Source organism: Salvelinus alpinus, chromosome 2 (genome assembly GCF_045679555.1).
Source record: "Salvelinus alpinus chromosome 2, SLU_Salpinus.1, whole genome shotgun sequence".
Taxonomy (NCBI): domain Eukaryota; kingdom Metazoa; phylum Chordata; class Actinopteri; order Salmoniformes; family Salmonidae; genus Salvelinus; species Salvelinus alpinus.
The window spans coordinates 91,223,237-91,250,249 of record NC_092087.1 but is presented as its reverse complement, the minus strand read 5'-3'; the positions used below and the strand labels follow the sequence as shown (position 1 = coordinate 91,250,249).

Here is a 27,013-nt window from a genome sequence, read left to right as displayed (position 1 = left end):
ATGACAGGATATACCCAGCCCTGCCCAGCCTCTACCCTCACTTCACCTGGTCTAACCTATTCATGACAGGATATACCCAGCCCTGCCCAGCCTCTACCCTCACTCCACCTGGTCTAACCTATTCATGACAGGATATACCCAGCCCTGCCCAGCCTCTACCCTCACTCCACCTGGTCTAACCTATTCATGACAGGATATACCCAGCCCTGCCCAGCCTCTACCCTGACTTCACCTGGTCTAACCTATTCATGACAGGATATACCCAGCCCTGCCCAGCCTCTACCCTCGCTCCACCTGGTCTAACCTATTCATGACAGGATATACCCAGCCCTGCCCAGCCTCTACCCTCGCTCCACCTGGTCTAACCTATTCATGACAGGATATACCCAGCCCAGCCTCTACCCTCACTTCACCTGGTCTAACCTATTCATGACAGGATATACCCAACCCTACCCAGTCCTTACCCTCACTACACCTGGTCTAACCTATTCATGACAGGATATACCCAGCCCTGCCCAGCCTCTACCATCACTTCACCTGGTCTAACCTATTCATGACAGGATATACCCAGCCCTGCCCAGCCTCTACCCTCACTTCACCTGGTCTAACCTATTAATGACAGGATATACCCAGCCCTGCCCAGCCTCTACCATCACTTCACCTGGTCTAACCTATTAATGACAGGATATACCCAGCCCTGCCCAGCCTCTACCATCACTTCACCTGGTCTAACCTATTAATGACAGGATATAGCCAGCCCTGCCCAGCCTCTACCATCACTACACCTGGTCTAACCTATTCATGACAGGATATACCCAGCCCAGCCTCTACCCTCACTTCACCTGGTCTAACCTATTCATAACAGGATATACCCAGCCCTGCCCAGCCTCTACCATCACTTCACCTGGTCTAACCTATTCATGACAGGATATACCCAGCCCTGCCCAGCCTCTACCATCACTTCACCTGGTCTAACCTATTCATGACAGGATATACCCAGCCCTGCCCAGCCTCTACCCTCACTTCACCTGGTCTAACCTATTAATGACAGGATATACCCAGCCCTGCCCAGCCTCTACCATCACTTCACCTGGTCTAACCTATTCATGACAGGATATACCCAGCCCTGCCCAGCCTCTACCATCACTTCACCTGGTCTAACCTATTCATGACAGGATATACCCAGCCCTGCCCAGCCGCTACCCTCACTACACCTGGTCTAACCTATTCATGACAGGATATACCCAGCCCTGCCCAGCCTCTACCCTCACTTCACCTGGTCTAACCTATTCATGACAGGTCTGGGAAAATAACAGGAGAAAGGTGATGACTAAAACATCAGAGAACTGGGGAGAAAATAGGAGTCAACGGCATAAACTGACTGACATACAATGAGTGTACAAAACATTAAGAACACCTTCCTAATATTGACTTGCACCCCTTTTGCCCTCAGAACAGCCTCAATTTGTCAGGGTATAGACTCTACAAGGTGTTGAAAGCGTTCCACAGGGATGCTGGCCCATGTTGACTCCAATGCTTCCCACAGTTGTGTCAAGTTGGGTGGATGTCCTTTGGGTGGTGGACCATTCTTGATACACACGGGAAACTGTTGAGCGTGAAAAACCCAGCAGCGTTGCAGTTCTTGACACAACGGTGCGCCCGGCACCTACTACCATACCCTGTTCAAAGACACATGTTTCTTGCCCATTCACCCTCTGAATGTCCCACATACACAATCCATGTCTCAATTGTCTCAAGTCTTAAAAATCCTTCTTTAACCTGTCTCCTTCCCTGATTGAAATGGATTTAACAAGTGACATCAATAAGGGATAATAGCTTTCACCTGGTCAGTCTAGGGGCGGCAGGTAGCCTAGTGGTTAGAGTGTTGGACTAGTAACCGAAAGGTTGCAAGATCGAATCCCCGAGCTGACAAGGTAAAAATCTGTCGTTCTTCCCCTGAACAAGGCAGTTAACCCCTGTTCCTAGGCCGTCGTTGTAAATAAGAATTTGTTCTTATTTCTTTATATGTAAATAAATTAAATGTAAACACACATTGAAATGAATTTCAAACCCATTGAAGTGAATGTAATGTATTTCAACACAGGGTATTACATCTGCCAAAACTAATCAATCACTCACCACCAGCATTTACTACAGGACTGAGTTCACGTCTCCGTGTTTCACAGCTGTGTTGTGATTGGATACGTTTTGCAGTTCTGGGCTCTCATTGGATAATTTTGCCAGTTGTGGGCTTTCATCTCACCCTGTGTCACTTGTTCTCATTGAGTTATTTGTTGTAAATTGTAGCCAGCTATTACTGTGTTAGACTGTCCTATTAGGTCTCTGTTCTGTCTGTCACTCTGTCAGACTGTCCTAGCAGGTCTCTGTTCTGTCTGTCCTAGCAAGACTCTGTTCTGACTGTCCTAGCAGGTCTCTGTTCTGACTGTCACTGTGTCAGACTGTCCTAGCAGGTCTCTGTTCTGTCTGTCCTAGCAAGACTCTGTTCTGACTGTCCTAGCAGGTCTCTGTTCTGACTGTCCTAGCAGGTCTCTGTTCTGACTGTCCTAGCAGGTCTCTGTTCTGACTGTCCTGGCAGGTCTCTGTTTTGACTGTCCTAGCAGGTCTCTGTTCTAACTGTCCTAGCAGGTCTCTGTTCTGACTGTCCTAGCAGGACTCTGTTCTGTCTGTCCTAGCAGGTCTCTGTTCTGACTGTCCTGGCAGGTCTCTGTTCTGACTGTCCTAACAGGACTCTGTTCTGTCTGTCCTAGCAGGTCTCTGTTCTGACTGTCCTAGCAGGTCTCTGTTCTGACTGTCCTAGCAGGACTCTGTTCTGACTGTCCTAGCAGGTCTCTGTTCTGACTGTCCTAGCAGGACTCTGTTCTGACTGTCCTGGCAGGTCTCTGTTCTGACTGTCCTAACAGGACTCTGTTCTGTCTGTCCTAGCAGGTCTCTGTTCTGACTGTCCTGGCAGGTCTCTGTTCTGACTGTCCTAGCAGGTCTCTGTTCTGACTGTCCTAGCAGGTCTCTGTGCTGACTGTCCTAGCAGGTCTTTGTTCTGACTGTCCTAGCAGGTCTCTGTTCTGACTGTCCTAGCAGGTCTCTGTTCTGACTGTCCTAGCAGGTCTCTGTTCTGACTGTCCTAGCAGGACTCTGTTCTGACTGTCCTAGCAGGACTCTGTTCTGACTGTCCTAGCAGGACTCTGTTCTGACTGTCCTAGCATGGCTCCACACCATTCTGGGAGTACTGTTCTGTCGGTAAAGTCAAATCCCCTGGTTGCTCGTTTTATGTTTTCTATTGTAAACAATGAGATGCTTTTGGAATAAAAGTCTAAAGCAAAACATTCCAGTTAGCTTCAGCTGCACCGCTGTGTGACTCTGTACCGCTGTGTGACTCTGTACCGCTGTGTGACTCTGTACCGCTCTGTGTGAATCTGTACCGCTGTGTGTGACTCTGTACCGCTCTGTGTGAATCTGTACCGCTGTGTGACTCTGTACCGCTGTGTGTGACTCTGTACCGCTGTGTGACTCTGTACCGTTGTGTGTGACTCTGTACCGCTGTGTGACTCTGTACCGCTGTGTGACTCTGTACCGCTGTGTGACTCTGTACCGCTGTGTGACTCTGTACCGCTGTGTGTGACTCTGTACCGCCGTGTGACTCTGTACCACCGTGTGACTCTGTACCGCCGTGTGTTACTCTGTACCGCTGTGTGACTCTGTACCGCTGTGTGACTCTGTACCGCTGTGTGACTCTGTACCGCTGTGTGACTCTGTACCGCTGTGTGACTCTGTACCGCTGTGTGACTCTGTACCGCCGTGTGACTCTGTACCGCCGTGTGACTCTGTACCGCCGTGTGACTCTGTACCGCCGTGTGACTCTGTACCGCTGTGTGACTCTGTACCGCTGTGTGTGACTCTGTACCCGCTGTGTGACTCTGTACCCGCTGTGTGACTCTGTACCGCTGTGTGACTCTGTACAGCTGTGTGTGACTCTGTACCGCTGTGTGTGACTCTGTACCGCTGTGTGACTCTGTACCGCTGTGCGACTCTGTACCGCTGTGTGACTCTGTACCGCTGTGTGACTCTGTACCGCTGTGTGACTCTGTACAGCTGTGTGTGACTCTGTACCGCTGTGTGACTCTGTACCGCTGTGTGACTCTGTACCGCTGTGTGTGACTCTGTACCGCCGTGTGACTCTGTACCGCCGTGTGACTCTGTACCGCTGTGTGTGACTCTGTACCGCTGTGTGACTCTGTACCGCTGTGTGACTCTGTACCGCCGTGTGACTCTGTACCGCCGTGTGACTCTGTACCGCTGTGTGTGACTCTGTACCGCTGTGTGTGACTCTGTACCGCTGTGTGTGACTCTGTACCGCTGTGTGACTCTGTACTGCTGTGTGACTCTGTACCGTTGTGTGTGACTCTGTACCGCTCTGTGTGACTCTGTACCGCTCTGTGTGACTCTGTGTGATCAGAACATGGTACGAAACTGTCCATTACAAATATCAGAACGTGTGTATGTGTGTGTGTGTGTGTGTGTGTGTGTGTGTGTGTGTGTGTGTGTTAGGGAGTAACAGGGGGAGTGTCTGTCCGGGAGGAGAGGAGGGTGGGGGTATATGACATGATATCTGTTCTGCACTGGGCCACTTTCCAGAGTATGTGAAGGGTGGGGGAGGAGGCGGGACGAGGAGGGAGGGAGGAGAGACGCTCAACAAGGGGGGAGGGAGGCATTGAGAGGGACTTTCCCTAAACAGACCTGACCCCCAGCCACTGAGAACACCGTCTGCAGAGAGAGAAGACCAAACTACTGAGCTCTACCTCAGAGATATACAGGAGAGACCAGAACTAAAGACTCAGTACGAGACCCAGGACCCAACACCTAGGACCCAGGACCCAATACCTAGGACCCAGGACTCTTTAACTAGGCCCAGGACTCTTTAACTAAGCCCAGGACTCTTTAACTAAGCCCAGGACTCTTTAACTAGGCCCAGGACTCTTTAACTGGACCTAGGACTCCAACCCAAACCCAACATCCAAACCCAGGACTAGACCCAGACATCCAACCCCAGAACCAGGGAGAAACCAGGGTACGCTGACCCAAAAAGGATCTAGGAGCAGGTTCTGTTACACAGGAACTCCCCTTACCCAGCCATGCCTGCCTCTGGAGGGACAGAGTGAGTACTACAACAGTGTTATAACTATCTTAACTAAATCACCAGGGTAACAGAGTACTACAACAGTGTTATAACTAGCTTAACTAAATCACCAGGGTAACAGAGTACTACAACAGTGTTATAACTAGCTTAACTAAATCACCAGGGTAACAGAGTGAGTACTACAACAGTGTTATAACTAGCTTAACTAAATCACCAGGGTAACAGAGTACTACAACAGTGTTATAACTAGCTTAACTAAATCACCAGGGTAACAGAGTGAGTACTACAACAGTGTTATAACTAGCTTAACTAAATCACCAGGGTAACAGAGTACTACAACAGTGTTATAACTAGCTTAACTAAATCACCAGGGTAACAGAGTACTACAACAGTGTTATAACTAGCTTAACTAAATCACCAGGGTAACAGAGTACTACAACAGTGTTATAACTATCTTAACTAAATCACCAGGGTAACAGAGTGAGTAATAAAACAGTGTTATAACTAGCTTAAATCACCAGGGTAACAGAGTGAGTACTATAACAGTGTTATAACTAGCTTAACTAAATCACCAGGGTAACAGAGTACTACAACAGTGTTATAACTATCTTAACTAAATCACCAGGGTAACAGAGTACTATAACAGTGTTATAACTAGCTTAACTAAATCACCAGGGTAACAGAGTACTACAACAGTGTTATAACTAGCTTAACTAAATCACCAGGGTAACAGAGTGAGTACTACTACAGTGTTATAACCAACTTAACTAAATCACCAGGGTAACAGAGTGAGTACTACTACAGTGTTATAACTAGCTTAACTAAATCACCAGGGTAACAGAGTACTACAACAGTGTTATAACTAGCTTAACTAAATCACCAGGGTAACAGAGTACTACAACAGTGTTATAACTAGCTTAACTAAATCACCAGGGTAACAGAGTGAGTACTACAACAGTGTTATAACCAACTTAACTAAATCACCAGGGTAACAGAGTGAGTACTACTACAGTGTTATAACTAGCTTAACTAAATCACCAGGGTAACAGAGTACTACAACAGTGTTATAACTAGCTTAACTAAATCACCAGGGTAACAGAGTACTATAACAGTGTTATAACTAGCTTAACTAAATCACCAGGGTAACAGAGTGAGTACTACAACAGTGTTATAACTATCTTAACTAAATCACCAGGGTAACAGAGTGAGTACTATAACAGTGTTATAACTATCTTAACTAAATCACCAGGGTAACAGAGTACTACAACAGTGTTATAACTAGCTTAACTAAATCACCAGGGTAACAGAGTACTACAACAGTGTTATAACTAGCTTAACTAAATCACCAGGGTAACATAGTACTACAACAGTGTTATAACTAGCTTAACTAAATCACCAGGGTAACAGAGTACTACAACAGTGTTATAACTAGCTTAACTAAATCACCAGGGTAACAGAGTGAGTACTATAACAGTGTTATAACTAGCTTAACTAAATCACCAGGGTAACAGAGTACTACAACAGTGTTATAACTAGCTTAACTAAATCACCAGGGTAACAGAGTGAGTACTATAACAGTGTTATAACTAGCTTAACTAAATCACCAGGGTAACAGAGTACTACAACAGTGTTATAACTAGCTTAACTAAATCACCAGGGTAACAGAGTACTACAACAGTGTTATAACTAGCTTAACTAAATCACCAGGGTAACATAGTACTACAACAGTGTTATAACTAGCTTAACTAAATCACCAGGGTAACAGAGTACTACAACAGTGTTATAACTAGCTTAATTAAATCACCAGGGTAACAGAGTACTACAACAGTGTTATAACTATCTTAACTAAATCACCAGGGTAACAGAGTGAGTACTATAACAGTGTTATAACTATCTTAACTAAATCACCAGGTTAACAGAGTGAGTACTATAACAGTGTTATAACTAGCTTAACTAAATCACCAGGGTAACAGAGTGAGTACTACAACAGTGTTATAACTATCTTAACTAAATCACCAGGGTAACAGAGTACTACAACAGTGTTATAACTAGCTTAACTAAATCACCAGGGTAACAGAGTGAGTACTACAACAGTGTTATAACTATCTTAACTAAATCACCAGGGTAACAGAGTACTACAACAGTGTTATAACTAGCTTAACTAAATCACCAGGGTAACAGAGTACTACAACAGTGTTATAACTATCTTAACTAAATCACCAGGGTAACAGAGTACTACAACAGTGTTATAACTAGCTTAACTAAATCACCAGGGTAACAGAGTACGACAACAGTGTTATAACTATCTTAACTAAATCACCATGGTAACAGAGTGAGTACTACAACAGTGTTATAACTAGCTTAACTAAATCACCACGGTAACAGAGTGAGTACTACAACAGTGTTATAACTAGCTTAACTAAATCACCAGGGTAACAGAGTACTACAACAGTGTTATAACTAGCTTAACTAAATCACCAGGGTAACAGAGTACTACAACAGTGTTATAACTAGCTTAACTAAATCACCAGGGTAACAGAGTACTACAACAGTGTTATAACTATCTTAACTAAATCACCGGGGTAACAGAGTACTACAACAGTGTTATAACTAGCTTAACTAAATCACCAGGGTAACAGAGTACTACAACAGTGTTTTAACTAGATTAACTAAATCACCAGGGTAACAGAGTGAGTACTACAACAGTGTTATAACTATCTTAACTAAATCACCAGGGTAACAGAGTACTACAACAGTGTTATAACTAGCTTAACTAAATCACCAGGGTAACAGAGTACTACAACAGTGTTATAACTAGCTTAACTAAATCACCAGGGTAACAGAGTACGACAACAGTGTTATAACTATCTTAACTAAATCACCATGGTAACAGAGTGAGTACTACAACAGTGTTATAACTAGCTTAACTAAATCACCACAGTAACAGAGTGAGTACTACAACAGTGTTATAACTAGCTTAACTAAATCACCAGGGTAACAGAGTACTACAACAGTGTTATAACTAGCTTAACTAAATCACCAGGGTAACAGAGTACTACAACAGTGTTATAACTAGCTTAACTAAATCACCAGGGTAACAGAGTACTACAACAGTGTTATAACTAGCTTAACTAAATCACCAGGGTAACAGAGTACTACAACAGTGTTATAACTAGCTTAATTAAATCACCAGGGTAACAGAGTACTACAACAGTGTTATAACTAGCTTAACTAAATCACCAGGGTAACAGAGTACTACAACAGTGTTATAACTAGCTTAACTAAATCACCAGGGTAACAGAGGGAGTACTATAACAGTGTTATAACTAGCTTAACTAAATCACCAGGGTAACAGAGTACTACAACAGTGTTATAACTAGCTTAACTAAATCACCAGGGTAACAGAGTGAGTACTACAACAGTGTTATAACTATCTTAACTAAATCACCAGGGTAACAGAGTACTACAACAGTGTTATAACTAGCTTAATTAAATCACCAGGGTAACAGAGTACTGCAACAGTGTTATAACTAGCTTAACTAAATCACCAGGGTAACAGAGTGAGTACTATAACAGTGTTATAACTATCTTAACTAAATCACCAGGTTAACAGAGTGAGTACTATAACAGTGTTATAACTAGCTTAACTAAATCACCAGGGTAACAGAGTGAGTACTACAACAGTGTTATAACTATCTTAACTAAATCACCAGGGTAACAGAGTACTACAACAGTGTTATAACTAGCTTAACTAAATCACCAGGGTAACAGAGTACTACAACAGTGTTATAACTAGCTTAACTAAATCACCAGGGTAACAGAGTACTACAACAGTGTTATAACTATCTTAACTAAATCACCAGGGTAACAGAGTACTACAACAGTGTTATAACTATCTTAACTAAATCACCATGGTAACAGAGTGAGTACTACAACAGTGTTATAACTAGCTTAACTAAATCACCACGGTAACAGAGTGAGTACTACAACAGTGTTATAACTAGCTTAACTAAATCACCAGGGTAACAGAGTACTACAACAGTGTTATAACTAGCTTAACTAAATCACCAGGGTAACAGAGTACTACAACAGTGTTATAACTAGCTTAACTAAATCACCAGGGTAACAGAGTACTACAACAGTGTTATAACTAGCTTAACTAAATCACCAGGGTAACAGAGTACTACAACAGTGTTATAACTAGCTTAATTAAATCACCAGGGTAACAGAGTACTACAACAGTGTTATAACTAGCTTAACTAAATCACCAGGGTAACAGAGTACTGCAACAGTGTTATAACTAGCTTAACTAAATCACCAGGGTAACAGAGGGAGTACTATAACAGTGTTATAACTAGCTTAACTAAATCACCAGGGTAACAGAGTACTACAACAGTGTTATAACTAGCTTAACTAAATCACCAGGGTAACAGAGTGAGTACTACAACAGTGTTATAACTATCTTAACTAAATCACCAGGGTAACAGAGTGAGTACTATAACAGTGTTATAACTATCTTAACTAAATCACCAGGTTAACAGAGTGAGTACTATAACAGTGTTATAACTAGCTTAACTAAATCACCAGGGTAACAGAGTGAGTACTACAACAGTGTTATAACTAGCTTAACTAAATCACCAGGGTAACAGAGTACTGCAACAGTGTTATAACTAGCTTAACTAAATCACCAGGGTAACAGAGGGAGTACTATAACAGTGTTATAACTAGCTTAACTAAATCACCAGGGTAACAGAGTACTACAACAGTGTTATAACTAGCTTAACTAAATCACCAGGGTAACAGAGGGAGTACTATAACAGTGTTATAACTAGCTTAACTAAATCACCAGGGTAACAGAGTACTACAACAGTGTTATAACTAGCTTAACTAAATCACCAGGGTAACAGAGTACTACAACAGTGTTATAACTAGCTTAACTAAATCACCAGGGTAACAGAGTACTACAACAGTGTTATAACTAGCTTAACTAAATCACCAGGGTAACAGAGTACTACAACAGTGTTATAACTAGCTTAATTAAATCACCAGGGTAACAGAGTACTACAACAGTGTTATAACTAGCTTAACTAAATCACCAGGGTAACAGAGTACTACAACAGTGTTATAACTAGCTTAACTAAATCACCAGGGTAACAGAGGGAGTACTATAACAGTGTTATAACTAGCTTAACTAAATCACCAGGGTAACAGAGTACTACAACAGTGTTATAACTAGCTTAACTAAATCACCAGGGTAACAGAGTGAGTACTACAACAGTGTTATAACTATCTTAACTAAATCACCAGGGTAACAGAGTGAGTACTATAACAGTGTTATAACTATCTTAACTAAATCACCAGGTTAACAGAGTGAGTACTATAACAGTGTTATAACTAGCTTAACTAAATCACCAGGGTAACAGAGTGAGTACTACAACAGTGTTATAACTATCTTAACTAAATCACCAGGGTAACAGAGTACTACAACAGTGTTATAACTAGCTTAACTAAATCACCAGGGTAACAGAGTACTACAACAGTGTTATAACTAGCTTAACTAAATCACCAGGGTAACAGAGTACTACAACAGTGTTATAACTATCTTAACTAAATCACCAGGGTAACAGAGTACTACAACAGTGTTATAACTATCTTAACTAAATCACCATGGTAACAGAGTGAGTACTACAACAGTGTTATAACTAGCTTAACTAAATCACCACGGTAACAGAGTGAGTACTACAACAGTGTTATAACTAGCTTAACTAAATCACCAGGGTAACAGAGTACTACAACAGTGTTATAACTAGCTTAACTAAATCACCAGGGTAACAGAGTACTACAACAGTGTTATAACTAGCTTAACTAAATCACCAGGGTAACAGAGTACTACAACAGTGTTATAACTAGCTTAACTAAATCACCAGGGTAACAGAGTACTACAACAGTGTTATAACTAGCTTAATTAAATCACCAGGGTAACAGAGTACTACAACAGTGTTATAACTAGCTTAACTAAATCACCAGGGTAACAGAGTACTGCAACAGTGTTATAACTAGCTTAACTAAATCACCAGGGTAACAGAGGGAGTACTATAACAGTGTTATAACTAGCTTAACTAAATCACCAGGGTAACAGAGTACTACAACAGTGTTATAACTAGCTTAACTAAATCACCAGGGTAACAGAGTGAGTACTACAACAGTGTTATAACTATCTTAACTAAATCACCAGGGTAACAGAGTGAGTACTATAACAGTGTTATAACTATCTTAACTAAATCACCAGGTTAACAGAGTGAGTACTATAACAGTGTTATAACTAGCTTAACTAAATCACCAGGGTAACAGAGTGAGTACTACAACAGTGTTATAACTAGCTTAACTAAATCACCAGGGTAACAGAGTACTGCAACAGTGTTATAACTAGCTTAACTAAATCACCAGGGTAACAGAGGGAGTACTATAACAGTGTTATAACTAGCTTAACTAAATCACCAGGGTAACAGAGTACTACAACAGTGTTATAACTAGCTTAACTAAATCACCAGGGTAACAGAGGGAGTACTATAACAGTGTTATAACTAGCTTAACTAAATCACCAGGGTAACAGAGTGAGTACTACAACAGTGTTATAACTATCTTAACTAAATCACCAGGGTAACAGAGTGAGTACTATAACAGTGTTATAACTATCTTAACTAAATCACCAGGTTAACAGAGTGAGTACTATAACAGTGTTATAACTAGCTTAACTAAATCACCAGGGTAACAGAGTGAGTACTACAACAGTGTTATAACTATCTTAACTAAATCACCAGGGTAACAGAGTACTACAACAGTGTTATAACTAGCTTAACTAAATCACCAGGGTAACAGAGTACTACAACAGTGTTATAACTAGCTTAACTAAATCACCAGGGTAACAGAGTACTACAACAGTGTTATAACTATCTTAACTAAATCACCAGGGTAACAGAGTACTACAACAGTGTTATAACTATCTTAACTAAATCACCATGGTAACAGAGTGAGTACTACAACAGTGTTATAACTAGCTTAACTAAATCACCACGGTAACAGAGTAAGTACTACAACAGTGTTATAACTAGCTTAACTAAATCACCAGGGTAACAGAGTACTACAACAGTGTTATAACTAGCTTAACTAAATCACCAGGGTAACAGAGTACTACAACAGTGTTATAACTAGCTTAACTAAATCACCAGGGTAACAGAGTACTACAACAGTGTTATAACTAGCTTAATTAAATCACCAGGGTAACAGAGTACTACAACAGTGTTATAACTAGCTTAACTAAATCACCAGGGTAACAGAGTACTGCAACAGTGTTATAACTAGCTTAACTAAATCACCAGGGTAACAGAGGGAGTACTATAACAGTGTTATAACTAGCTTAACTAAATCACCAGGGTAACAGAGTACTACAACAGTGTTATAACTAGCTTAACTAAATCACCAGGGTAACAGAGTGAGTACTACAACAGTGTTATAACTATCTTAACTAAATCACCAGGGTAACAGAGTGAGTACTATAACAGTGTTATAACTATCTTAACTAAATCACCAGGTTAACAGAGTGAGTACTATAACAGTGTTATAACTAGCTTAACTAAATCACCAGGGTAACAGAGTGAGTACTACAACAGTGTTATAACTAGCTTAACTAAATCACCAGGGTAACAGAGTACTGCAACAGTGTTATAACTAGCTTAACTAAATCACCAGGGTAACAGAGGGAGTACTATAACAGTGTTATAACTAGCTTAACTAAATCACCAGGGTAACAGAGTACTACAACAGTGTTATAACTAGCTTAACTAAATCACCAGGGTAACAGAGTGAGTACTACAACAGTGTTATAACTATCTTAACTAAATCACCAGGGTAACAGAGTGAGTACTATAACAGTGTTATAACTATCTTAACTAAATCACCAGGTTAACAGAGTGAGTACTATAACAGTGTTATAACTAGCTTAACTAAATCACCAGGGTAACAGAGTGAGTACTACAACAGTGTTATAACTATCTTAACTAAATCACCAGGGTAACAGAGTACTACAACAGTGTTATAACTAGCTTAACTAAATCACCAGGGTAACAGAGTACTACAACAGTGTTATAACTAGCTTAACTAAATCACCAGGGTAACAGAGTACTACAACAGTGTTATAACTATCTTAACTAAATCACCAGGGTAACAGAGTACTACAACAGTGTTATAACTATCTTAACTAAATCACCATGGTAACAGAGTGAGTACTACAACAGTGTTATAACTAGCTTAACTAAATCACCAGGTTAACAGAGTGAGTACTATAACAGTGTTATAACTAGCTTAACTAAATCACCAGGGTAACAGAGTGAGTACTACAACAGTGTTATAACTAGCTTAACTAAATCACCAGGGTAACAGAGTACTACAACAGTGTTATAACTAGCTTAACTAAATCACCAGGGTAACAGAGTACTACAACAGTGTTATAACTAGCTTAACTAAATCACCAGGGTAACAGAGTACTACAACAGTGTTATAACTAGCTTAATTAAATCACCAGGGTAACAGAGTACTACAACAGTGTTATAACTAGCTTAACTAAATCACCAGGGTAACAGAGTACTGCAACAGTGTTATAACTAGCTTAACTAAATCACCAGGGTAACAGAGGGAGTACTATAACAGTGTTATAACTAGCTTAACTAAATCACCAGGGTAACAGAGTGAGTACTACAACAGTGTTATAACTATCTTAACTAAATCACCAGGGTAACAGAGTGAGTACTATAACAGTGTTATAACTATCTTAACTAAATCACCAGGTTAACAGAGTGAGTACTATAACAGTGTTATAACTAGCTTAACTAAATCACCAGGGTAACAGAGTGAGTACTACAACAGTGTTATAACTAGCTTAACTAAATCACCAGGGTAACAGAGTACTGCAACAGTGTTATAACTAGCTTAACTAAATCACCAGGGTAACAGAGGGAGTACTATAACAGTGTTATAACTAGCTTAACTAAATCACCAGGGTAACAGAGTACTACAACAGTGTTATAACTAGCTTAACTAAATCACCAGGGTAACAGAGTGAGTACTACAACAGTGTTATAACTATCTTAACTAAATCACCAGGGTAACAGAGTGAGTACTATAACAGTGTTATAACTATCTTAACTAAATCACCAGGTTAACAGAGTGAGTACTATAACAGTGTTATAACTAGCTTAACTAAATCACCAGGGTAACAGAGTGAGTACTACAACAGTGTTATACCTATCTTAACTAAATCACCAGGGTAACAGAGTACTACAACAGTGTTATAACTAGCTTAACTAAATCACCAGGGTAACAGAGTACTACAACAGTGTTATAACTAGCTTAACTAAATCACCAGGGTAACAGAGTACTGCAACAGTGTTATAACTAGCTTAACTAAATCACCGGGGTAACAGAGTACTACAACAGTGTTATAACTATCTTAACTAAATCACCATGGTAACAGAGTGAGTACTACAACAGTGTTATAACTAGCTTAACTAAATCACCACGGTAACAGAGTGAGTACTACAACAGTGTTATAACTAGCTTAACTAAATCACCAGGGTAACAGAGTACTACAACAGTGTTATAACTAGCTTAACTAAATCACCAGGGTAACAGTTATAACACTGTTGTAGTACTCTGTTACCCTGGTGATTTAGTTAAGATAGTTATAACACTGTTGTAGTACTCTATTACCCTGGTGATTTAGTTAAGATAGTTATAACACTGTTGTAGTACTCTATCTTAACTAAATCACCAGGGTAACAGAGTGAGTACTACAACAGTGTTATAACTAGCTTAACTAAATCACCAGGGTAACATTCATTAGGCATCAAACGGACTGGGACTACATGAACTTGTCCAATAGGAAACACTCACATTTGTTTTTCATTTCAAAATGTTTTGCTAAGTTGTGCACTAATGACTATGACCCACGTTTCCATTCTGCACTTTGTCTTATTATATCCATGAAGCAATAAGGGCTGAGATGAGGCCAGCAGAGGTCTGTCCTCTACTCTTTGTAAACAGAGCTGTAGACAGGGCTAAATTCAGATCATCGTCACATGGAGAAACAGGAGCTATGTGGGACAAGTGTGTGTGTGTGTGTGTGTGTGTGTGTGTGTGTGTGTGTGTGTGTGTGTGTGTGTGTGTGTGTGTGTGTGTGTGTGTGTGTGTGTGTGTGTGTGTGTGATTCTCTGTGTGTGTGTGATTCTGTGTGTGTGTGATTCTGTGTGTGTGTGTCTAACTGCATCTGTGTTGGCAGTGCTAAGGGGGAGGATTTCTCCACTGCTATCCTGAAGCAGAAACACAGACCCAACAGACTGGTGGTGGATGAAGCCCACAATGAAGACAACAGCATCGTCAGCCTCTCACAGGTGTGTGTGTTGCCAGTCTCAGGTGTGTGTGTTGCCAGTCTCAGGTGTGTGTGTTGCCAGTCTCAGGTGTGTGTGTTGCCAGTCTCAGGTGTGTGTGTTGCCAGTCTCAGGTGTGTGTGTTGCCAGTCTCAGGTGTGTGTTGCCAGTCTCAGGTGTGTGTGTTGCCAGTCTCAGGTGTGTGTGTTGCCAGTCTCAGGTGTGTGTGTTGCCAGTCTCAGGTGTGTGTTGCCAGTCTCAGGTGTGTGTTGCCAGTCTCAGGTGTGTGTGTTGCCAGTCTCAGGTGTGTGTGTTGCCAGTCTCAGGTGTGTGTGTGTGTTGCCAGTCTCAGGTGTGTGTGTGTTGCCAGTCTCAGGTGTGTGTGTGTTGCCAGTCTCAGGTGTGTGTGTTGAAAGCTGAAATATCTTGAGTCAATAAGTATTTAACCTCTTTGTTATGGCAAAACTAAATAAGTTCAGGAGTAAACATGTGCTGAACAAGTCACATAATAAGTTACATGGACTTAACATGATTTTTAAATGACTACCTCATCTCTGTACCCCACACATACTATTATCTGTAAGGTCGCTCAGTCGAGCAGTGAATTTCAAACACAGAATCAACCACAAAGACCAGGGAGATTTTCCAATGCCTTGCAAAGAAGAGCACATATTGGTAGATGGGTAAGCATTTCAAAAAGCCAACATTGAAAGTCCCTTTGAGCATGGTGAAGTTATTAATTACACTTTGGATGGTGTATCAATACAGCCAGTCACTACAAAGATGCAGGAATCCTTCCTAACTCAGTTGCCGGAGAGGAAGGAAACCGCTCAGGGTTTTTCACCATGAGGTCAATGGTGACTTTAAAACAATTACAGAGTTTAATGGCTGTGATAGAAGAAAACTGAGGATGGATCAACAACATTTTAGTTACTCCACAATACTAATATAATTGACAGAGTCAAAAGAAGCAAGCCTGTACAGAATAAAAAGATTCCAAAACATGCATCCTGTTTGCAACAAAGCACTGAAGTAACACTGCAAAATATGAGGCAAAGCAATTCAATTTTTGTCCTGAATACAAAGTGTTATGTTACACAATACATCACTGAGTACCACTCTCCATATTTTCAAGCATAGTGGTGGCTGCATCAAGTTATGGGTATGCTTGTAATCATTAAGGACTGGGGAATTTTTCAGGATAAAAAATAAATGGAATGGAGCAAAGCACAGGCAAAATCCTAGAGGAAAACCTGATTCAGCCTGCTTTCTACCAGACACTGGGACATTAATTAACCTTTCAGCAGGACAATAACCTAAAACACAAGGCCAAATCTACACTGGAGTTGCTTACCAAAAGTGGCAGAGTTACAATTTTGATTTAAATATAATTGAAAATATATGGCAAGACCTGAAAATGGTTTTGGTTTTGGTCTAGCAATGATCAACAACCAATTTGACAGATCTTGAAGAATTTTGAAAAGAATAATGTGTAAATGTTGCACAATCCAGGTGTGCAAAGCTCTTAGAGACTTACCCAGAAATACTCACAGCTGTACTCGCTGCCAAAGGTGCTTCTACAAACTATTAGATAATCAGAAAATTTGATATTTCTGTATTTGATTTTCAATAAATTTGCAAAAATTTCACTTTTTTATTTATTTTTGTCATAATGGGGTATTGTGTGTAGATGGGTGAGGAAAAAAAGCAATTGAATCCATTTTGAATTCAGGCTGCAACACAACAAAGTGTGGAATGAGTCAAGGCACTGTACCTCCAGTCTCCAGCGTGTGTATTACTTCCTGTACCTCCAGTCTCCAGCGTGTGTATTACTTCCTGTACCTCCAGTCTCCAGTGTGTGTATTACTTCCTGTACCTCCAGTCTCCAGCGTGTGTATTACTTCCTGTACCTCCAGTCTCCAGCGTGTGTATTACTTCCTGTACCTCCAGTCTCCAGCGTGTGTATTACTTCCTGTACCTCCAGTCTCCAGCGTGTGTATTACTTCCTGTACCTCCAGTCTCCAGCGTGTGTATTACTTCCTGTACCTCCAGTTTCCAGCGTGTGTATTACTTCCTCTACCTCCAGTCTCCAGCGTGTGTATTACTTCCTGTACCTCCAGTCTCCAGCGTGTGTATTACTTCCTGTACCTCCAGTCTCCAGCGTGTGTATTACTTCCTGTACCTCCAGTCTCCAGCGTGTGTATTACTTCCTGTACCTCCAGTCTCCAGCGTGTGTATTACTTCCTGTACCTCCAGTTTCCAGCGTGTGTATTACTTCCTGTACCTCCAGTCTCCAGCGTGTGTATTACTTCCTGTACCTCCAGTCTCCAGCGTGTGTATTACTTCCTGTACCTCCAGTTTCCAGCGTGTGTATTACTTCCTGTACCTCCAGTCTCCAGCGTGTGTATTACTTCCTGTACCTCCAGTCTCCAGCGTGTGTATTACTTCCTGTACCTCCAGTCTCCAGCGTGTGTATTACTTCCTGTACCTCCAGTCTCCAGCGTGTGTATTACTTCCTGTACCTCCAGTCTCCAGCGTGTGTATTACTTCCTGTACCTCCAGTCTCCAGCGTGTGTATTACTTCCTGTACCTCCAGTCTCCAGCGTGTGTATTACTTCCTGTACCTCCAGTCTCCAGCGTGTGTATTACTTCCTGTACCTCCAGTCTCCAGCGTGTGTATTACTTCCTGTACCTCCAGTCTCCAGCGTGTGTATTACTTCCTGTGTCTCCCAGGCGAAGACAGAGGAGCTGCAGTTGTTCCGTGGCGACACGGTGGTCCTGCGGGGGAGGAAGCGCCGTGAGACGGTGTGCATCGTGTTGACAGATGACACCTGTCCAGACGAACGCGTCCGCATGAACCGCGTCACACGCAACAACCTGAGGGTACGCCTCGGTGATGTCATCAGGTAGGCTACTGTACTGATCACCTGTGTGATGTCATCAGGTAGACTTCTGATTAGAGGTATACAATTCCGGTAACCCTGATTCCTCCTGTTAGTCACTCTGGATAAGAGCGTCTGCTAAATGACTAAAAAGTTAAATGTCTGATGACTCTGATCCGGATTACATATTCATTTTAGTCAGTCACAAATTGAGCCTAAAAAGCACTTTCAATTAAGATTCTCTGTGTCTCTCTGTGTGTGTGTGTGTGTGTGTGTGTGTGTGTGTGTGTGTGTGTGTGTGTGTGTGTGTGTGTGTGTGTGTGTGTGTGTGTGTGTGTGTGTGTGTGTGTGTGTGTGTGTGTGTGTGTGTGTGTGTGTGTCTAGTGTCCATGCGTGCCCAGATGTGAAGTACGGCGTGCGTATCCATGTCCTACCGATAGATGACACCATCGAAGGGTTAACGGGAAACCTGTTCGACGTCTTCCTGAAACCCTACTTCTTGGAGGCCTATCGGCCTGTACACAAAGGTACTCATAGCTGTTGTACAAAAAGGTAGACCGACCCTACTGGCCCTCACACAGAGGTACTCATAGCTGTTGTACAAAAAGGTAGACCGACCCTACTGGCCCTCACACAAAGGTACTCATAGCTGTTGTACAAAAAGGTAGACCGACCCTACTGGCCCTCACACAAAGGTACTCATAGCTGTTGTACAAAAAGGTAGACCAACCCTACTGGCCCTCACACAGAGGAACTCATAGCTGTTGTACAAAAAGGTAGACCAACCCTACTGGCCCTCACACAGAGGAACTCATAGCTGTTGTACAAAAAGGTAGACCGACCCTACTGGCCCTCACACAGAGGTACTCATAGCTGTTGTACAAAAAGGTAGACCGACCCTACTGGCCCTCACACAGAGGTACTCATAGCTGTTGTACAAAAAGGTAGACCGACCCTACTGGCCCTCAAACAGAGGTACTCATAACCTTTGTCTATGAATTGTTTATATAACGTATAACTTATTATATTACTTCTGACATTCTATCAAGTAGTTATAACTTTTTCTAACATTTCTGACATTCTATAAACTGGTACCAAGACTTGTAGTCCCACAGCTGAAAGACCTTGACACAACACTAATTCAACTAGCAGTTCACTATTTGTAAGTAGCTGTTTAGTTGTTAGTTGCTGAGCAACTGTCATCATTGTTGTGTTGCTAGGCGACATCTTCCTGGTGCGAGGGGGCATGCGGGCGGTGGAGTTCAAGGTGGTGGAGACAGACCCCGCCCCCCACTGCATCGTCGCCCCGGATACCGTCATCCACTGCGAGGGACAGCCAATCAACAGAGAGGTCTCTGTGTAAAATCACACTTTTTTATTGAATTGGGCCAAAACAAACTCTACAACAGGGGAGTCCAACTCATTCCAAGGAGGGTCCAGTGTCGGCTGGTTTTGTTGTCTTCTCTCAACTTGTGTCCATTTAAGACCTAGACACCCAGGTGAGGAGAGTTCCTAACTATTTCATGACAAGTACAAGGGAGGAGAGAGAACCTACAGGCACAGACACACGGTCTTACAGGAATTGAGTTTGACCCTGCTCTAAAATGTTGCTAACATTTCCCAAGCTGAAAGTCTGACTGAATGATTGACAGCATGTTGTACCTGTGAGGGTCTTCCCTTGCCCCTCCCCCTGCCCCTGATGGGTCGAGGAGGAAAGTCTGACTGATTGACAGCATGTTGTACCTGTGAGGGTCTCATATTGTCTTCCCTTGCCCCTCCCCTTGCCCCTGATGGGTCGAGGAGGAAAGTCTGACTGATTGACAGCATGTTGTACCTGTGAGGGTCTCATATTGTCTTCCCCCTGCCCCTGATAGGACGAGGAGGAGAGTCTGAATGACGTAGGCTATGATGACATTGGAGGTTGTCGTAAACAGTTAGCTCAAATCAAAGAAATGGTGGAGCTTCCCCTCAGACATCCTGGACTATTCAAGGCTATAGGAGTCAAGGTGATATATCTATTCATCCATCCCTCTATTTATACCTCTGTCTATCTGTCCATCCCTCCATCTGTCCGTTTGTTTGTTTGTCCGTCCATCCACCCATCCCATTTCAAGGCTCCCGAGTGGGGCAGCGGTCTAAGGCACTGCATCTCAGTGCTAGAGGCGTCACTACTTACCCTGGTTCGATCCCGGGCCGTAATCCGGCCGTGATATGGAGTCCCATAGGGGGGCGCACAATTGGCCCAGCGCCGTCCGGGTTAGGGGAGGGTTTGGCTGGGGTAGAATGTCATTTTAAAATAAGAATTTGTTCTTAACTGACTTGCCTCGTTAAAGAAAAAACAAATAATCCTCTCCTCCTCTTCCTCTTCCTCTTCCTCTTCCTCCTCCTCCTCTCCTCTCCTCCTCTCCTCTCCTCTCCTCCTCCTCCCGTTCCTCCTCCTCTCCTCTCCTCTCCTCTCCTCTCCTCTCCTCTCCTCTCCTCCTCCCTTCGTAGCCTCCCAGGGGTATTCTGCTGTATGGACCTCCAGGTACAGGGAAGACACTGATTGCCCGGGCCGTCGCCAACGAGACTGGAGCATTCTTCTTCCTCATCAATGGTGAGACTCTGACCTCTGACCTTTAACTCCTGACCTCCTCAACCCTCTAACCCTTGACCTCTAACTCCTGACCTCCTCAACCCTCTAACCCTTGACCTCTAACTCCTGACCTCCTCAACCCTCTAACCCTTGACCTGTAACCCCCGACCTCCTAAACCCTCTAACCCTTGACCTCTAACCCTGACCTCGAACCTCTCACCCATCTAACCCCCAACCTAATAATACTGGAGCCTTCTTCTCTTTCATCAGCGATGAGGGGCATCCGGTCATGTATTTCCTGTGTGTTACGGCCATTCCAGTCCCCCCAGTTTACCCCATACACCTATTCATAGGTCATAACGTCTCCCTCTCCCGTCTATTCATAGGTCATAACGTATTCTAACTCTCCCAGTCTATTCATAGGTCATAACGTATTCTAACTCCCTCTCCCAGTCTATTCATAGGTCATAACGTATTCTAACTCCCTCTCCCAGTCTATTCATAGGTCATAACGTATTCTAACTCTCCCAGTCTATTCATAGGTCATAACGTATTCTAACTCTCCCAGTCTATTCATAGGTCATAACGTCTCCCTCTCCCAGTCTATTCATAGGTCAGAACGTATTCTAACTCTCCCAGTCTATTCATAGGTCATAACGTATTCTAACTCCCTCTCCCAGTCTATTCATAGGTCATAACGTCTCCCTCTCCCAGTCTATTCATAGGTCAGAACGTATTCTAACTCTCCCAGTCTATTCATAGGTCAGAACATATTCTAACTCCCTCTCCCAGTCTATTCATAGGTCATAACGTATTCTAACTCTCCCAGTCTATTCATAGGTCAGAACATATTCTAACTCCCTCTCCCAGTCTATTCATAGGTCATAACGTATTCTAACTCCCTCTCCCAGTCTATTCATAGGTCATAACGTATTCTAACTCTCTCTCCCAGTCTATTCATAGGTCATAACGTATTCTAACTCCCTCTCCCAGTCTATTCATAGGTCATAACGTATTCTAACTCTCCCAGTCTATTCATAGGTCATAACGTATTCTAACTCTCCCAGTCTATTCATAGGTCATAACGTCTCCCTCTCCCAGTCTATTCATAGGTCATAACGTATTCTAACTCTCTCTCCCAGTCTATTCATAGGTCATAACGTATTCTAACTCCCTCTCCCAGTCTATTCATAGGTCATAACGTATTCTAACTCTCCCAGTCTATTCATAGGTCATAACGTATTCTAACTCTCCCAGTCTATTCATAGGTCATAACGTCTCCCTCTCCCAGTCTATTCATAGGTCATAACGTATTCTAACTCCCTCTCCCAGTATATTCATAGGTCAGAACGTATTCTAACTCTCCCAGTCTATTCATTGGTCATAACGTATTCTAACTCCCTCTCCCAGTATATTCATAGGTCAGAACGTATTCTAACTCTCCCAGTCTATTCATTGGTCATAACGTATTCTAACTCCCTCTCCCAGTATATTCATAGGTCATAACGTATTCTAACTCTCCCAGTCTATTCATAGGTCAGAACGTATTCTAACTCCCTCTCCCAGTCCATTCATAGGTCAGAACGTATTCTAACTCTCCCAGTCTATTCATAGGTCAGAACGTATTCTAACTCTCCCAGTCTATTCATAGGTCATAACGTATTCTAACTCCCTCTCCCAGTCTATTCATAGGTCATAACGTATTCTAACTCTCCCAGTCTATTCATAGGTCATAACGTATTCTAACTCTCCCAGTCTATTCATAGGTCATAACCTATTCTAACTCTCTCTCCCAGTCTATTCATAGGTCAGAACGTATTCTAACTCCCTCTCCCAGTCTATTCATAGGTCATAACGTATTCTAACTCTCCCAGTCTATTCATAGGTCATAACGTATTCTAACTCTCCCAGTCTATTCATAGGTCATAACCTATTCTAACTCTCTCTCCCAGTCTATTCATAGGTCAGAACGTATTCTAACTCCCTCTCCCAGTCTATTCATAGGTCATAACGTATTCTAACTCTCCCAGTCTATTCATAGGTCATAACGTATTCTAACTCTCCCAGTCTATTCATAGGTCATAACGTATTCTAACTCTCCCAGTCTATTCATAGGTCATAACGTATTCTAACTCTCCCAGTCTATTCATAGGTCATAACGTATTCTAACTCTCCCAGTCTATTCATAGGTCATAACGTATTCTAACTCTCCCAGTCTATTCATAGGTCAGAACGTATTCTAACTCCCTCTCCCAGTCTATTTATAGGTCATACCGTATTCTAACTCTCCCAGTCTATTCATAGGTCATAACGTATTCTAACTCCCTCTCCCAGTCTATTCATAGGTCAGAACGTATTCTAACTCCCTCTCCCAGTCTATTCATAGGTCATAACGTATTCTAACTCTCCCAGTCTACTCATAGGTCAGAACGTATTCTAACTCCCTCTCCCAGTCTATTCATAGGTCATAACGTCTCCCTCTCCCAGTCTATTCATAGGTCATAACGTATTCTAACTCTCCCAGTCTATTCATAGGTCAGAACGTATTCTAACTCCCTCTCCCAGTCTATTCATAGGTCATAACGTCTTCTAACTCTCCCAGTCTATTCATAGGTCATAACGTATTCTAACTCTCCCAGTCTATTCATAGGTCATAACGTATTCTAACTCCCTCTCCCAGTCTATTCATAGGTCATAACGTATTCTAACTCTCCCAGTCTATTCATAGGTCATAACGTATTCTAACTCCCTCTCCCAGTCTATTCATAGGTCATAACGTATTCTAACTCTCCCAGTCTACTCATGGGTCAGAACGTATTCTAACTCCCTCTCCCAGTCTATTCATAGGTCATAACGTCTCCCTCTCCCAGTCTATTCATAGGTCATAACGTATTCTAACTCCCTCTCCCAGTCTATTCATAGGTCATAACGTATTCTAACTCTCCCAGTCTATTCATAGGTCATAACGTCTTCTAACTCTCCCAGTCTATTCATAGGACAGAACGTCTTCTAACTCCCTCTCCCAGTCTATTCATAGGTCATAACGTCTTCTAACTCCCTCTCCCAGTCTTGCGGTTAGGTAGGAGGGAAAACACATTTTGGTTCGGGGGATTATCTTCATTCTGTCTACTCTGTCTCCTGTGTGTTACGCTGTATTGTGTCCCCAGGTCCTGAGATCATGAGTAAGATGGCCGGGGAGTCGGAGAGCAACCTGAGGAAAGCCTTCGAGGAGGCAGAGAAAAACTCTCCCGCCATTATCTTCATAGATGAACTGGATTCTATCGCTCCCAAGAGAGAGAAGGTGAGGAGGGAGGGAAAGACTGGATTATATCACTCCTAAGAGAGAGAAGGTGAGGAGGGAGGGAAAGACTGGATTATATCGCTCCTAAAAGAGAGAAGGTGAGGAGGGAGGGAAAGACTGGATTCTATCGCTCCTAAGAGAGAGAAGGTGAGGAGGGAGGGAAAGACTGGATTATATCGCTCCTAAGAGAGAGAAGGTGAGGAGGGAGGGAAAGACTGGATTATATCGCTCCTAAGAGAGAGAAGGTGAGGAGGGAGGGAAAGACTGGATTATATCGCTCCTAAGAGAGAGAAGGTGAGGAGGGAGGGAAAGACTGGATTATATCGCTCCTAAGAGAGAGAAGGTGAGGAGGGAGGGAAACTGGGTCCCTGGTTCGCGCCCGGGTCGGGGCGAGGGGACGGTCTAAAGTGATACTGTTACATTGATGCTGTTGACCCGGATCACTGGTTGCTGCGGAAAAGGAGGAGGTTGAAAGGGGGGTGAGTGTAACGGATGTGAAATGGCTAGCTAGTTAGCGGGTACGCGCTAGTAGCGCTTCAATCAGTTACGTCACTTGCTCTGAGACTTGAAGTAGGGTTTCCCCTTGGTCTGCAAGAGCCGTGGCTTTTGTGGAGCGATGGGTAACGACGCTTCGTGGGTGACAGTTGTTGATGTGTGCAGAGGGTCCCTGGTTCGCGCCCGTGTCGGGGCAAGGGGGCGGTCTAAAGTTATACTGTTACACGTACATGACTTTGTGTGTGATAACTGTGTGTTCATGTGCCTGCGGGCCTGTGCACGTGTGTGTGTGTTTGTGTGTGTATGATAACTTTGTGTGTGTGTGTGTTTGTGTTATAACTGTGTGTGTTATAACTGTGTGTGTTATAACTGTGTGTGTGTGTGCAGTGGTGGGAAAAGTACCCAATTGTCATACTTGAGTAAAAGTATAGATACCTTAATAGAAAATGACTCAAGTAAAAGTGAAAATCACCCAGTAAAATACTAAATGAGTAAAAGTAAAAAAACATATTTGGTTTTAAATATACTTAATTATGAAAAGGAAATTGAATTGATACAATGTACTTAAGTATCAAAAGTAAAAGTACAAACCATTTCATCTTCCTTATATTAAACCAGACGCCATGATTTTCTTGTTGTTTTAATTTACGGACAGCCAGGGTCACGCTCCAACATTCAGACATCATTTATAAACAAAGCATGTGTGTTTAGTGAGTCCACCAGATCAGAGGCAGGAGGGATGATCAGGGATATTCTCTTGATAAGTGTGTGAATTGGACATTTTCCTGTCTTGCTAGGCATTCAAAACGTAACGTCTACTTCTGGGTGTCAGGGGAAATGTATGGCGTAAAAAGTACATACTTTTATTTAGGAATGTAGTGAAGTTAAAGTTGGCAAAAATATAAATAGTAAAGTAAAGTACAGACACCCCCCAAAAATAAATAAGTAGTACTTTAAATTATTTTTACTTAAGTACTTTACACTACTGTGTGTTTGTGTGTGTGTGACAACTGTGCGTGTGTATGCGTGTGTGTGTGATAACTATGTGTGTGTGTGTGGGGGGGGGACTGTGTGTGCGTATGTATGTGTGTGTGATAACTTTGTGTGTGTGTGGGGGGGGGGGGAACTGTGTGTGTGTGTATGTATGTGTGTGTGATAACTTTGTGTGTATGTGGAGGGGGGGGGGGGCTGTGTGTGTGTATGTATGTGTGTGTGGTAACTTTGTGTGTGTGTGTGTGGGGGGGACTGTGTGTGTGTATGTATGTGTGTGTGATAACTTTGTGTGTGTGTGTGGGGGACTGTGTGTGTGTATGTATGTATGTGTGATAACTGTGTGTGTGTGTGGGGGGGGGACTGTGTGTGTATGTATGTGTGTGTGATAACTGTGTGTGTGTGTGTGGTCAGACCCATGGGGAGGTGGAGAGGCGTATCGTATCACAGCTCCTCACCCTGATGGATGGACTGAAGCAGAGAACTCACGTTATCGTCATGGCAGCCACCAACAGACCCAACAGCATCGACCCTGCCCTGAGACGCTTCGGTTAGAGACACACGCTCACTCACTCACTCACTCACTCACTCACTCACTCACTCACTCACTCACTCACTCACTCACTCACTCACTCACTCACTCACACACGTACACACATACACACATAAAATCACACACACACACACACACACACACACACACACACACACACACACACACACACACACACACACACACACACACACACACACACTAGTTAGTTAACACCTGTCTCTGTGTAACTCAGGCAGGTTTGACAGAGAGATCGACATCGGCATCCCAGACGCCACTGGTAGACTGGAGATACTGCAGATTCACACCAAGAACATGAAACTATCTGATGACGTGGACCTGGAGAGGGTGAGGAGGGGGGAGAGATGGGGGAGGGGACAGGGGGAGGAGGGGGGAGAGATGGGGGAGGGGACAGGGGGAGGAGGGGGAGGGGAGAGGGGAGGAGGGGGGAGAGATGGGGGAGAGGACAGGGTGAGGAGGGGGAGGGGAGAGGGGAGGAGGGGGGAGAGATGGGGGAGGGGAGAGGACAGGGGGAGGAGGGAGAGGGGAGGAGGGGGGAGAGATGGGGGAGGGGAGAGGACAGGGGGAGGAGGGGGGGGGGAGGACAGGGTGAGGAGGGGGGAGAGATGGGGGAGGGGAGAGGA

At 43.0% G+C, this 27,013-nt stretch overlaps 1 protein-coding gene across 1 annotated transcript in view; it reads left to right on the top strand.

The window, feature by feature from the left end:
- Nucleotides 1-4,728: 4,728 nt before the first annotated feature.
- LOC139568219 (transitional endoplasmic reticulum ATPase-like) overlaps nucleotides 4,729-27,013 on the top strand; it is a 39,620-nt gene continuing 17,335 nt past the window's right edge. Inside the window, exons 1-10 of the mRNA XM_071389965.1 lie at nucleotides 4,729-5,170; nucleotides 15,486-15,597; nucleotides 18,307-18,479; nucleotides 18,840-18,982; nucleotides 19,676-19,806; nucleotides 20,330-20,461; nucleotides 20,949-21,051; nucleotides 24,198-24,331; nucleotides 26,231-26,366; nucleotides 26,605-26,717. Of these exons, the coding sequence (XP_071246066.1) occupies nucleotides 5,148-5,170; nucleotides 15,486-15,597; nucleotides 18,307-18,479; nucleotides 18,840-18,982; nucleotides 19,676-19,806; nucleotides 20,330-20,461; nucleotides 20,949-21,051; nucleotides 24,198-24,331; nucleotides 26,231-26,366; nucleotides 26,605-26,717 (1,200 nt within the window). The 5' untranslated portion in view covers nucleotides 4,729-5,147. The remainder of the gene's footprint in view (nucleotides 5,171-15,485; nucleotides 15,598-18,306; nucleotides 18,480-18,839; nucleotides 18,983-19,675; nucleotides 19,807-20,329; nucleotides 20,462-20,948; nucleotides 21,052-24,197; nucleotides 24,332-26,230; nucleotides 26,367-26,604; nucleotides 26,718-27,013) is intronic.